At 37.4% G+C, this 14,627-nt stretch overlaps 1 protein-coding gene across 5 annotated transcripts in view; it reads left to right on the top strand.

Annotated features, from left to right (window-relative positions):
• Positions 1–921: 921 nt before the first annotated feature.
• Positions 922–14,627, top strand: part of MIPEP (mitochondrial intermediate peptidase) — a 144,371-nt gene continuing 130,665 nt past the window's right edge. For all 5 annotated transcript variants that reach the window (XR_008554419.1, XM_037527029.2, XM_037527031.2 and 2 more), the window contains exons 1-4: positions 922–1,124; positions 3,783–3,956; positions 7,463–7,551; positions 10,195–10,281. Coding sequence is in view for 4 of the 5 variants with exons in the window: in XM_037527029.2 (XP_037382926.1) it covers positions 933–1,124; positions 3,783–3,956; positions 7,463–7,551; positions 10,195–10,281 (542 nt within the window). In the remaining variant the exon portion in view is untranslated. The remainder of the gene's footprint in view (positions 1,125–3,782; positions 3,957–7,462; positions 7,552–10,194; positions 10,282–14,627) is intronic.

The following is a 14,627-nucleotide window of genomic DNA, read 5'->3' as shown; positions in this document are numbered from 1 at the left end:
CCTCCCTGTACCCACGGTCCCTTTTCCAACTAGTGGTCCTCTTTTCTGAACACACAGAAGTCTCTCAACAACAACAACCACAACCAACCAACCCCTTACTGTTAGCAAAACCCTTTCATGCTCTCCAGGAAGGTAGACGAGGCAGCTAGTATAATTTCCTTTCTGCAGATCAAGATAATATAAGTTTAGCAACGTTAAACCTCCGATCGTGGATGGGAACGTAGGTCTTGACTCCAGCTCTGGTGTGATTTCCATTCATTCAGAGGAGGCTCAGCAGTCCAAAGAGTCCCCACCCTTTTTCATGGCAGCACTATTTCACATTCCCATCCTTAAACTCTAAATCTCTTCTCCTGCGAAGTCGTTTCATTTCCTTTTGGTTGATGCAAGTTTGTTGAAATTCTCCCTCTTCAAGTTTATATTGTGGATTATTGCAATTTTACAAGTCAAAATAGATCAAGATTTACTGACAGTTAATTTACCCAGTTCCACAAACCATATATTTAACTTAAAGCTTCTATCAGAGTGGAGGCCGATCGAACGGATGCTTTGTGCGGTCCTGTAACGCCTCAGAAGGCATTGAGATCGAACCTACCGCGATCCCTGGGTGTTCCCTGGCCCCTGCTCCCGGACCCCTGAGGAATTCATCTACAGTAAGACTTTGCTGTCTCTAGTCAAGTGGGAGGGAAGGGGAAACGTTGATACTTCCTTACTCCAGACACCAGGGGGCGTGAGAGCGTGGCGGCGGCTGAGCAGGAGGCCGGGCGGCGCTCTTGTCCTCGGAGTGCCGAGGTGCGCGCGCCGACCCGGAAGTGGGGGGCGTCTCGTGGCGCGGCGTGGTCCGCTGCCTTGGAAACGCGGCGCGCGTGCTCGGGGCTGGAAGAGCTAAGCCGGGGCGGGGGTCTGGAGGCGGGACGAGGGGCTACGCTGGGGACATGATGCTGTGCGCGGGAGGGCTGGGGGCCCTGGGCACCCGGACTGCGGTTCTACTGTCGCAGCCCGCGCTCCTGGGAGGCCTCGGCGCCGGAATCCGGGCCCGAAGGGTCAGCACCAACTGGTCCTCTGTAGGCGCCGCCTTCAATGTGAAACCTCAGGGCCTGCGCCTGGACCTGTTCGGCGAGCGCCGGGTGAGCGGCGCGGGCGGGGGCTCACCTTGTCTCTGCAAGAAGCAGGGCAGCGAACCCGCGTTGTGGAGTCATTGGCATTCGTGGTGACCTTGTCCAGCACCCCTTTGAGAGGCTGGGATATAGGGCGCCGGGAGGGCCGTAGTGTGGGTCCCAAGAGCTGCCTCTGCATGAGTTCCTTGCCTCACGTAAACTAAGTGTTTTCTGTTGGCAATTATGCCTGCGGATCCCGTCCTTTTGCACTCCCCGCTACTCCGTTCGTTTTTGCTTCAACCCATGCTGCCTCGCCCTAGGAATGCACAGGAGGTATCCAGTTGTCTTTGCAAAGACACTCTTACCTTCAGTTCTGTAATTACTAATTCTCCTTATGCCTGAAACAACGTCAGTTTTTTCCCCAAAGTTATGGGCTATTTTTTTTTTTAAACTCAAAACTGAGAAAAAAGAAGAAAAAATAACCCTCAAAACTGTTGAGAATAGTCTGATTTTCTGTAGTACGTTGGAGTTGATCATGTTGATTTCTGCCCGCCTCCCGCCAGGAAGTCACTGAGTAAATTCTTTGGTTCCATTTTATTTCGTAATTCAGGTTTCCCCAGCAAAGGTGTTGGACATTCAGTAGCCACTCAATATTTACTGAATGACCGAACTGAAGGTGAAATGAAGGCAAACTTGAACTTACCTTATGTCTGTTTTACTATATACTAAACCCTGTATATAGGTTTGTGTGATTTACTGTGACTTTTGTCCATTTTTAATTTATTACATTAAATAAGCATTTATTTTTTCACATGCCATTAACTTAAAAAAAGAGACTAGGATATCGTTTCAGTAAACCTAATGGTATGAGTCTTATTATTTTATCTGTCATTAGCTTTCCATATGAGTAAAGGATGGGTGAAATAGAACTAATTTTTCTTTTGTATATCATAATTTTGGGTAGTGATACCAGATTTTCGAATATATGAATTAGTTTTTGATTCGAAAAAAATTATGTACTTTTTCAGCCTTACCATAATTGTAGCCTGAGGTGTATTGGGAAATGTTAATAATTGATGCTTCAATCAAATTAAGTGAATGTAAACATTAAGTTTATTTTTGGTTCTGATTTTACTCTGTCCAGATTAAATGACAGGATTAAATGACAATGCATATAATGAAACAGTAACAGCACCTGGCATATAGAAAGCATTTAATAGAGGTTAGCTATAATCATTATTAGCTGTGTAACCTTGGTCAAGTTTGTGCTTACTCTTTTATCAGGCATAATAAAGGGTGACAATAGATACCTTACAGCATGGATACAGGTACAAAGTTATAAAGTATATGTCAAGTCCTTAGGACATTGTCCTGCATAAAGTGACTACCAGAAAACTGTACCAATGTTACCATTTACTTTGTTTTAAACTGTACCATTTATTTTCTTCATTTTATTAATGTATTTTGAAGAGATTAACAAGTTAACTTGATGCATCCCTTCTTGCTAAAACAGTAGATCTTCATGAGGCCTTAAAGTTTTACCTCTTCATATTTCTCCCAATCAACATTGTTAAGCATCTCCTAAGTTAATTTACAAAGTTAAGCATCGCCATTATTTTTTTTTCATTCTTTGAGTTCCTCCATGTTTTAGGCAGTAAATAGAACAGCTAGTTTAAATGATGAAGGGCCTGGTGTCTGGGAGTTTCCTTCAAAAGAAGACTTGCAGACAAATTTACAGTAGAGAGCTATGGAGAAAGTGTGGGCTTTAGAGGTGTGTGGAGCAGACTCAAGTTCTGACTTTCTCGCTGTTAGTGACTGCAAACATTTTTAACTTCTTAAAGTGTGTGTGTGTGTTTTAATCTATAAAAGGAGAGTGGTAGTTCCTTGCTCTAGGTTTGTGTGATTTACCGAAAGAACCTATATACAGGACTTAGTACACTTCTTGGCATGCAGTAGATGTATATTGAATGTTTGGATTTTACTTTCTGCTTTCCTGACTCCTATAACAAGTGTGATTAAACTGGTTCAATAAGATGGTCATTTCCATTAAATTAGTGATTTTTGTTTTTATCAACACAAAAATGAAATGATTTTGTAAGCAAAAAATTTGCTGCCATTTTCAGCCAATGACTAGGTTTAACATATTTTATTTATTTAACATATTTTAACATTGGTACAGTTTTCTGGTAGTCACTTTATGCAGGACAATGTCCTAAGGACTTGACATATACTTTATAACTTTGTACTTGTATCCATGCTGTAAGGTATCTATTGTCACCCTTTATTATACCTGATAAAAGAGTAAGCACAAACTTGACCAAGGTTACACAGCTAATAATGATTATAGCTAACCTCTATTAAATGTTTTCTATATGCCAGGTGCTGTTACTGTTTCATTATATGCATTGTCATTTAATCCTGTGAATTAGGTTCTGTATTAGTGACAGCTTGACTTTGAACCTATATTACTATATCCTTTTATAAAATAATTAAAATTAGAAGAAAAATTATAAGAACTTTTTCTAATTTATGTGGAATGATGCACAGAATATGAAAGTGTTGTCTGTGTTTGGAGGTATTATATAATATACCAACGGAAACCAAGATTTCTTTTGTGAAAAAAGTATTTATATGATACCAAAAAATCAATGTTTTAGTTTTACATTGGAAATATTCTTTTGACTTCAGGGCCTTTTTGGAGTTCCTGAGCTCAGTGCTCCAGAAGGATTTCGTATTGCACAAGAAAATGCCTTGAGAAAGTCAGATTTGCTAGTGGAGCGCGTGTGTACTATGCCGCCCGGACCCCAGACGGTTCTTATCTTTGATGAGCTCTCTGATTGCTTATGCAGAGTGGCTGACTTGGTAAGATGCTTAATATAAGACTTGGAACTATCTTTTCTTGTAAGCTAGTAACATTTACCCTAGGTTTGTTAGGCATAATAACACACCATAAAGTTAAAAATGTCCTAAGGATATTTAGAACTCTTAGTTTAACATGTATATCTAATAAAATATGCATGTAGAAAGTCATAAAAATGATTGCTCACATGGAAAATATTCACTTGAAGCATTCTTCATTTATAAAAACTTGAAGTTTTAATAGAATATTTGTATGTTTACAATGACAGTCTTATGAAGAGCAAGCTTTTATAAACCTCTTCAGCAATGCCTTTTCTAATTAAAAATGTTGTTTCAACATCACACTGATTGTATTACAAACTTCCTTATTTTTAACATTTTCAAATTAAAATAGAAGTGTTCCTGGGTCTTTTCACCAACAAGGAAACCTATTGCTGAGACAGAAGGCATGATTTTCTTTCAGCCCCAAGGTGCCACATTTGAGCAATCATTTTAGTGATGGGGATTAATGTGGTACATACAATCCAAAACCATAACTCTCATGATCCTTCCTACTTGGTATTAAGCTATATATATCTTCTTCTTCACATTTGTTCAACATTCAATCCCTTCCATGTGCCAGGCACTGTTTTAGGTCATGGAAATACAGTCATGAATGAGACTGGCACATTTTCTGACTTCATGGAGCTTATGCAGGAGTTAACTTTTTTTTTGTTTTAGCTCTTAGAGGTGCTGGACCTTGGTAAGAGAGTTACTTAGATTAATTGTCTCATTTTCTCCATTTTCAGATGACAAAAGAAAGACACTAAATTTAAGTGATGTTCTAAGATTACTTGCCCATAAGTGATGTAACTGGGCCCTTTATCCAGGCATTCTGACTGTAGCACCTGCTGTTTTATACCCTTTGAAGGACTGACTGACTGCTTGCGGGCAGGTGAAGTCTTACCTATAGCGGCTGGGAGTAGTTAATCTCCTCATCTTTTAAAAAAGTGCTTATTTTAAAAATTATACAATAAAATTGTCTTCTTTTGGGGGGAGATGAAGTTTTGTGAATTTTAACTTGTATATTCATGTAGCTACCACCAGTCAGGATACATAAATACTCCTGCACTCCCAGATAGCGCCTTTTTTAATTCTCCCCGTTCCTTATTTACCTCTTATCTCGCAGACTGCCAAACTCTTTTCTATCTCTGTAGCTTGTTCTTTTCTAAAATATCAACTACATGGACTCATACATAGCTTTTGAGGGTCACTCCTTTTTCCTGGCAGTGTATCTCCCCATTTCTGTTTTTCCCTTTACCAGAAAAAATCCTTTTTCCCATTCACCTGAATTGATCAATATCACTTTGCATATTAACATGCAGTCACTATAGGCTTCCCAGTTTTAAAAAAAAAAACACTATTATAAAGTATCTTATCTCAAAAGATTTTCAGCTAGGAGTGAAGTGAGCTATTTTGCAGGCTCTTTGTGGTCAGTTCTCAGATTTACTGGATCTCGGTTCTGTTCCTATGGTATGTGTGTACCAAATGCTTTGAAAGGTGGAACAACATGGTAGTCACACTGCCAAAAAGGAGGCCTTGAACCTTCCCCATTTAATTATGTCACTGAAATCTGAAAAGGAAAATGTTTGTCAGTGAAATTCTTAGGTGTAATCAAAGACACATGGTCCCTGACTTACAGTAATTGGATGTAGGACTCTAACTTTATGATGTGAAATCCATACAAATTCAGGAGAAACCATGCTTCGATTCCTGAGTTTGGATCTTTTCCTTGTTTAGAGAGAAGATTCTCTCTCACATTGCTGGGCAGTGGCGGCATGCTGAGCTGCAGCTTCCAGCTGACTGGTACTCTGCAGAGCTGTGTTGACATTTTTTGAATATTATATTTGTGTTTTCATTTCCTGTCTTGTCTACATAATACCTTTGTCCCTCTACTCATGAAAAGGGGAAGAGAAAGGCAGTTATGCTTGAGATGAAACTCAAGATAATTGCCAACTGTAGGCTAATGTAAATGACATTTAAGGTCATCTAGGCCAAGGTATGATTTTTTTTAGCAGGTTAGGTATATTAAATGCATTTTGTCTTAACCTTATTTTCAACTTATGTTGAGATTATTGGGACATAACCCCCATGGTAAGTTGAGGAGCTTTGTATTAGCTTGTGGTGAAAAATCCCAGAACTCACTTTTATTTTGTTGTCTTATCTTCCATCTTAATTAAGCAGTGTTCTAGGATTTTCCCCACATTTTTACCTTTCTCTTTACTAAAAGATTTTAAGTTGTCTGCTTTATAGCGTTTCCTGTTTTTAGAGTCTTACATCTATATTTGTGAAGTGTAATAATGCCTTATTTAAAAAACTTGTAATGTGATTTTTGCATGTAAATATTGGGGTAGGAAATGCAAAGAACCTTCTTCCTTTATGAATTTTTAAGATTTTAACAGCTGGTAAGATCAACAGGTTTTATAAACTGTTTCCTACCAAATGGTCATTTTGCTTTATTTTTCTTTTTTACTATGTTGCTTTGTAACTATATTGTTTTATCACTCTGACAAATGAATTTTTAAATGTATGCTAGTGTTTTGAATTTGGATATTGATTGTAAATTCCGCCACATGTGGATTAGTAATTTCTACATGTGTTGTAATTTTACATAGCTCATTTTTCAGGTGCTTTAGTACAAATGTTATATTATTGTTACACCGAATGTGTCCAACTATGGATTTAAATGTTTTTACATTAAAAACTATTTGATAATAAAATTAGGAAATTTTACCTTGTGGTGATGTCATTTCATGTTGTAGTATTATCTTCTTGGAGAATGAAGAAAATATGTAGTTACTTTGTAGTTTGCCTGCATTTTTTGGGTAATATACTGTGATTAACCTGAAAGGTAAAATCTAGTTTTATATGATTTTTAAAAAACAATTCTGTTAATTTTAAGTTCAGTGTAGTAAGCAGCCTTACTAACTGTGGTAGTCATGTGCCATCTAGCCTGGCCTTGTGAATTAATTTTTCCTGAGAGGGCTATAAAGAAAGAATGTTCCTTTCTTTTCTCCATCAAGGCTAGAATGTTGCCAAATCAGTCTTGAAGCTGCTATGTGTCAATTTAAAAAAAATCCAAAGCCTCTAAGAGTTTTCTGGAACCTGGTTAATATGTAAGAAAATTATTGAAAACAATTTTCCTTAGAAAGTTTTAGAGTATTTGAAGAAAGAGTCTGCTTTTTGAACTATAGAATTAGAAAGAATTTACTTGGGGTTTCTATTTGTAGGAGAAAGACTTTTCTAAAATAAACTTAGCAAAAGCATTTTCTTTCAAATGAAACAAATCTAGTTCCAAGGAATAACGGAATTAAAAAAAAAAAAGTTCAGAAAGAAGCTGCTTTGTCCTACTAGTTTAGGAAAATGTCAGTAATGGCACATTTTAAAACACAGGGTTTCATTTTCTCTCAGATTCTGGGAGAAAACTTTCCATCAAATTCCCTTTTGGTTTTCTCTTTCCTCTTTATTAGGCTGATTTTGTGAAAATTGCTCACCCTGAGCCAGCATTCAGAGAGGCTGCAGAAGAAGCTTGTAGAAGTATTGGCACCATGGTAGAAAAGTATGTTATTTTCCACCTTTGGTATAATATTGGGTGACAAGGTTTGATGGATTTTTCCACAGGCTTGTCCAGTGGGGGTGGGGGTGCTATCCCTGCTTGGCTATTCTGGGGTGGTGGCGAGAAGGAGAACCTGGGAGGGAAAGAGACCACCACCCTCACCTTCCAGCCCTGCAGTGGGACTGTGGGCTAGTTATCTGTTTCACCACATATGTTTCCTTGTCTGTAAATGAGGAATAAAATGATTTCTTTCTTAGGGTTATATGGAAACTTAGTGTCAGGCTCTTAGGAAACATTCAGTATCCTTATTGTTTTTATTTTTACCTCAAGGGAAAGGTTTTATCACATCTTAGATATGAGTTAGGTTTACTAGGTTAATGTGTGATTAACTTGCTGTGGATTGATGACTGGGCCACAGGGCAAGAAACCAACATCACCTCTAACCAGTGGCCTTGCAGTCTCTGTAGAGCTGGGCTTGTGGGGTCTGGGAAGAGATCATAAACCATGCGGCAGCATTGAGAAGGACTGGGCTGTGAGCATGAGATAATTCTAAGTGATTTTGAGGTATAGTTAAGTATTTATTTGTGTCATTTATGAGAGCTGTGGAGTGCTTTTGTTTTTAGAAGTGTAAAGTGCTGTATTTGAAGCTCTCAGAGGTGTGATATCTTGCCAGAAAGTGTATAAAACTCTTGAGAGTGCTGGGGCTTTTGAAGGGAAAGAGGCCAGGCAGCATCAGAAAACTATTTCACAAACCAAATTTGTTGGAGGAGGACAGTGGGGGCTTCTCCAATTCAATTAGAGAGCACCTAACAAGAGCTGAGATACAGAATTGCCTAGAGAAAAGCCCTAATAAATTAGTTTGAGCTGCCAAGTTGCCCACCTGAGGCATGCTGAGTGCTGTGTTGTGCCTGGATTAAGGTATGGTCTGGTCTAGTGGACATGGACTCTTAATTTTGTGGGAGGGTAATGGGGAACCACAATTGGTAGCAAAATGTTGTCAAGTGTGTCTCTGGCTAAGGTCTTCACTGTGGAGAGCATTTCATTCTGTTGATCTTTACCACAATCTGGCTGCTGCCTTGAAGCCTGCTGAAGGACCTTATAGGAAAATCATGACACAACTCCTAGCCTTCACCAGGGCTTTGTTTTCCGTTCTTGCTAAGCACGCTGACTCATTTTCTCCTTTAGTCTAACTGCACCATGGCTTACCTAACTGCTTCAATTCATCTTTGAAAAATAGCGTTATTGTACATTCTTGTGTAAAACTGATTTAGTGGAAAAAGTCTAAAATTGGATTTTTTTCCAAATGCCAAACAAAGACTTATATTTGGTAAATATAAATATTTACTGTAAAAGATGCTGGAAAATATGGGCTCTATCTCAAGATCTTACAGCATAAATTAATGTGGGAGATTTGCTCAAACTTCTGAAGTAGGTACAGCGCTGTTGCTTCTAAACTGCTGTCCTTTTGATGTAGGGTAGCTCGTGTAGAACAGGTGGAGGTGGACTCCATGTTGATGTTCTCTTCTCCTTGGTTTCCTGGGCTCAATGTCTGAGAGCAGGAGAGAGTTTTGTGCCTGGTCTCCTTGCTTAGTGTTTTTGACTGGCCGTGACCCATTTGCCTTGGTGTTTGGAGTGGCCTATAAGAAAAGTGGAAACAGACACCCTTTGATTTATATGAAACGGCAGGATTTAGATTGTGAACTGGAACCTGACCACCCTTTAGTCCCTGAATAGGAATTGGTCTGTGGTTCTCACAACCTCACCCTTCCCTGAGAGTCCTTCAGGCAGGGAGATTATATCTAAGAATAGTGCACCATTTAGCCCTGAGAGAGTTGTGGTTTCTTGGCATGCAGTGAAGGAGGATTTAGGACCTGCCCAAAGATACTGACATTTGGGTTGAGGGCAGTACTCAGGTTGTTCAAGGCAGGCTGGCACAGCCACCTAACATAGCTGTGGTTCATAAGTATGGGTAGTGATTGCTGTGCACACGTTATCTCATTTAACCCTTTGGAGACCTGAGATCTAATAAACTAAGGGAGCTCAAATACTTGCCCGAGATCATGGAGTAGTAGTTGGACCTGAGTATGGACCCCTAGTCTATGTCCTTGAGCTCGCCTCACAGTGTGGGCCTGCCGTTCTCAACCAGGTGAGCACAGGTAGCCCACGTTCTCTAGTACTCAGCTCAGGGCTACAGAATCTTTTTTTTTATTTATTATTTGCATTTATTTGTTCTCCCTCCTATTTGCTTTTATTAAAAAACAACAACAACAACAACAAATGACAGTTGGCAAATTTTTACAGGAGCTGGCAGAGGGGTCAGATGACCAGTTACCAACTTCCTCTTTTCTCTTCCCCTCTTTCCTTTCACTCTTCTGACCCTACCTGCTGACTGTGGCATTAAAGTTATCCTTTTACTACCCACAACAATTACTACCTTGACACTTTACCTAACAGATGACCTGTCCCTATAATACTCAGTATGGTTATGCTATTCCTAGTCCAAATGAAGAAGCAAAACAAAACAATGTCTCAAATCTTTGGCCTCTGGGCATGAGTATGCTAGAATTAGACAGCATTTGTTTAATATAAAATTAAAAAGAAGGTATTAGAAATTACTTATTTTTTTTTCATTTGTAATTTTTTTAGGTTGAACACAAATGTGGAATTATATCAAAGTTTGCAAAAATTACTAGATGACAAAAAACTTGTGGATTCTCTGGATCCAGAAACCAGGTATTTATTCTTTTGCATTCATTGTGATTGTGACTATAGAGGTGATACTGAAGGAATTGCTTAAATGTCTCTGCCCTCACAGCCCCCTTTGTCCGCCAGGTTTCTCCACATGTCTGTGTATGATTCCTGTACTTCTTCAGGAGTCCACTCATCTGATGTCTCCTCTAAGATCTTTATACCAGATCATGCTCATTCCCTTACCCTGCTCCCTACCCCTCCCCCTTTTAATACATTTTAGCATTATTCCATCTGTTAGTTTATCATCTCTTTACCTTACTAGACCGGAAGCTCCTAGAGGGCAAGGAGGTAGTTACTTTTCTTCACTGCTGCAGCTTTAGCACCTACACAAGTTGTAACCTGTGATAGGTGCTTAATCAATGAATGAATTACCATACACAGTTGATAATTACACTTAACTTTATACTTTAATGTCCTATAATTGATATCACCAGAAGATGCAAACTGATTTTATTTTCTGGGTGGATGCCACGGTCCTTGAAATGATTTGCTTTGATTCATTAGATAACATTATTAATCTAAATTGAAAAGGTCGAATTTTTAAGTCAATACTTAAAAATATTTGATACAGGATATTTGTTTGCTTAAATTTAAGTAAGTAGGTTTTCATTAATTTTCCTTTATGTTATTTGTCTCATAGCACATAGCAGTTTTTCTTGTTTGTACTTACCTGCTTTTATTTATGGGACATTTAGTTCTTTTGACTCCTTGATTCTCCTTCCTCCTGCTTCTTTCTTCCCTTTTGTCCCCATATGAAGCATGTGACCCCAAATGAAATCCTGTTCTACAAAGATCAGTTGCTCATGGAATCTTGTGTTAGTCTTGCATATGAGTGCCCTGCTATCTGAAGAACACAGCAAGTGAGGCTGTCTCTGAGGTAATACCGACCTCATAGGTATTAGGTCGGTATTAGGCTTGGCCTTATTTCATGCTATTGATCTTGATGCTTAGGATACTAGTAAAGCTAGTTAATACCATCAGAGCATTGCTTGTCTTCATTATAATTTTAGGCTTGAGCATTATATTGTCTTAACTGGCAAAACAAATAAAAGTTGAATGTCCCCTAGTTGTGCCAGATTTATACTCATCTGGTACTGACTGAGTAGCAACAGTATACTGTTAATAATCTGACTTTACTAAACATTAATTTTTTCATATTTAATGTATAAATATTGTAGTGAAGTAATAGACTATAGTTATGTGCTGCATATCAATATTTTGGTCAATAATGGACACATATATGAAGGTGGTGTGTGTAGTAGGGTATAGCATCTAGGTTTCTGTAATGACGTTCACATAATGTCAGAATCTGGTAATGACACATTTCTTAGAATATCCCTGTTGTTGACACATGATTGTATTTTAGTTACAAAGGACTTGTGCTAATAGGCTACATACCACATTTCTTGATGTTACTAAAAATGCTGTAGGTAACTTGAAAATGGGAGGAAAAGAGTTTAAAATAATGATTATTGAAATACCTTGGACTTGCACGTTATCAAGAGTGTTGGCTAGTACCTAGGAAGAACTTTGCCTATGGTAAAGTGTAAGACAATGGCTAAAATAAAGAATTACAGATTTAATAAATTGTCTTGTTAATGTATAGAAGAAATGATTTAAATTGAGTATATTGATTCAAATGTATTATTAGATGCATTCTTTGAAATGCTAAGTCTTGGAGATATTTAAAAGTATTCACAAAAGGGTCCATTGGTCAGTAAGTTTGGAAATCTGATATAAATGTTTTTTCTTGAAGAATTTTGATATATTAGTCTCCAGGGAGCTCAGTCATAAAGAGACCTGTTTTACTTGGGGTTTTCCAAAACCATCAAGAGCTTTCTTGTATGTGAAGATTGTAACAAATACACTCTAGAAAATACAAAGGAAGGGGAAATTCCAGTCACAAGAGCAGCAAAAGCTGTAATGACCTTGGACTATCAAGAAGGCAAAGCATCCAGAATCTCAAACCTATACATGCATACCTGGGAAGAGTGAAAGATGACACTTAAATAAAAAAGAAACTGTATTCTTAGCTAAGGAGAAATTTCAGTCGTGTTCTCAACTGATCTGTAAGTTTAATGGTATCTAATATAGATCTAAGAAGTTTTTTTGTTTATTAAAATGATTTTGAAGTCATAGAGAATATATATATATATATATATATATATATATATATATATATTAGAATAAGCAGGGAAAATCTGATATAGAAAAGTACTAAGAAAGGACTTATACCAGATCAGAACATATATAAAAATACTGTATGTAAAAGAGCACCAAATTTAATACCAGAATAGTCAATTAGATCAAAAGAAGAATAGAGACATTTCGGACATATATATAAGTAGTGTGTCATTTCACTTTAGGAGGGAAAGACTTGCTTTCAGTAAATGATGTTAGCCATTTGGATAAGCATTTTGGAAAAAAGCAGATTAATTAAAGATTTAAATACTAAAAAAGAAATAATAGGGCCTCCCTGGTGGCAGAAAAGGTTAAGACACAACCTGTGAACCTACCGCAGCCACTGCAGCACGAGTTCAGTGGAAGGCCAGGGAGCTACCCACATGGCGCAGCAGACCTCTCTTGACTGGCCCGCTGCTCCCCTCAGCAGTGTATTTCAGTCACTCTGCCTGTTCTGTTCCCCACTTTGTCTCTGGTGAATTCTCTCGCCCCCCACCACACCTCTGGCCTGTACCCCAGTTCTTGTATGCATAAATAAGTAAATCTTTAAAAAAAAAAGAAATCATAAAGATATTGATACCTTGGAGTGTGGAAGGTCTTTCTTCATATGATAACTACATCAGACCATGAAAGGTAAGATTGATTTGATAATATAAAAACTGCAAACATTGGTGTGGTAAAACCTTTCTACATTCAAAGTCAGAATAAATGGGACAAAGGTTACTTAACATGATAAAGAGTTAATATATTTACTATGTTAGGATACCTACAAATTATGAGGGAAAGAAAGCAAATGCTCTTTTGGAAAAATGGGTGAAAGGTTTTTGTGAAACATTTTCATTTCACAAGATTAGGAATAGCAACAGATGGCTGTTAAATTTTTAACAGTATGTAGTAAGTATAATACTCTGGTAGTGAGTGCGAAGTAGTGAGTGGAGATGTGGCCTCTAGAAAAATACTTTCTTGGTTGGATAGTGGCACCATCACTCTCCAAGCCTTGGTTTTTCCCTCTGTAAAAGAATTAAAAAGTTCTTTATGGGATTATTATTATTATTTCATTTATTTCATGAAAATAATAAATGAAATAATATAAATGTGTTGTTAATATCTGGCACATTGTGGTCATTAAATACAAGAGACCTAGCATCATTAAAGAAAGACGGAAAAAAGCAAAGAGCTCATCAATTTACAAAATTAAAACAGAATAGAATAAAGAATAGTGTTTTAATGACCTAGGATAATGAGTCTTTTGTAGTTAAATGTAAATTGACAAATCTTCATGGAGGATAATTTAGTTTTTTATATATATACATATATATATATAAATGAAAACAAAATTATATCTCAGACATTGTACATTTCTCTTTATCTTTAAATATCCCTCAAAAACAATTTAAAACATTAAGAAGCTTTTAATGTTTATACTGTGCCATGCCATACATACTAAAAATGTTTTATTTTTCTCACTCCTGTAAAGCATGCCATGATAAAAATCCTTATTTATATACATCTCTTTAACCTTCCTTGCTTGTTTCCAAGATCTAATTTTATAAGGAAAAGCAAGATATGAAAGTCTATGTTGTTGAGTCCCAATACTGAAATTAGAATGGATGGAAGACAAAGGAATGTCTTTTTGTTGCCTTAGCCACAGGCTAATTGCCACTGAGATGGTATATTCATGAGATCAAAGATACTGCCTCAGCCTGTGCTTCTCAGGACATGGCACCCTTTGGGTGTCTCCCCAGCCCACCTAGGGACAGGGGATGTTTCAGAGTAAGATAGTCAATTTAGTACCCCTTACGTTCATTCAGAAATTCAGCAGCCATTTTTCAAATATTTACTATGTGTTGGACACTGTGCTGATATCGCTAACCTTATTTAATTAAATATGTTCTTCATAGATTAAAAAAATTAAAGAAATAGATTGGAAGGAAATCACAAACATTTTAATAGTGCTTATCTTTGGCGGCATGTGTTTTTTATATACATTTTCACAGTAAAGCTTCATATAATAAACTTATATAGTATATTCCCCACACCCAGTTTACTAACCCATTGCTATCTTTCTATTCTCTTATAACAAACAGAAAATACCTTTGCTAGAAAAAAAATGGTATTTTTTTAGGTTGACTAAAGAAGGGAGAAAA

This window comes from Talpa occidentalis, unplaced genomic scaffold, assembly GCF_014898055.3.
Source record: "Talpa occidentalis isolate TD23 unplaced genomic scaffold, MPIMG_talOcc4v2.1 talOcc4.5, whole genome shotgun sequence".
Lineage (NCBI taxonomy): Eukaryota > Metazoa > Chordata > Mammalia > Eulipotyphla > Talpidae > Talpa > Talpa occidentalis.
The sequence above is the reverse complement of the archived record's forward strand: the minus strand, read 5'-3'. Positions and strand labels throughout refer to the sequence as shown.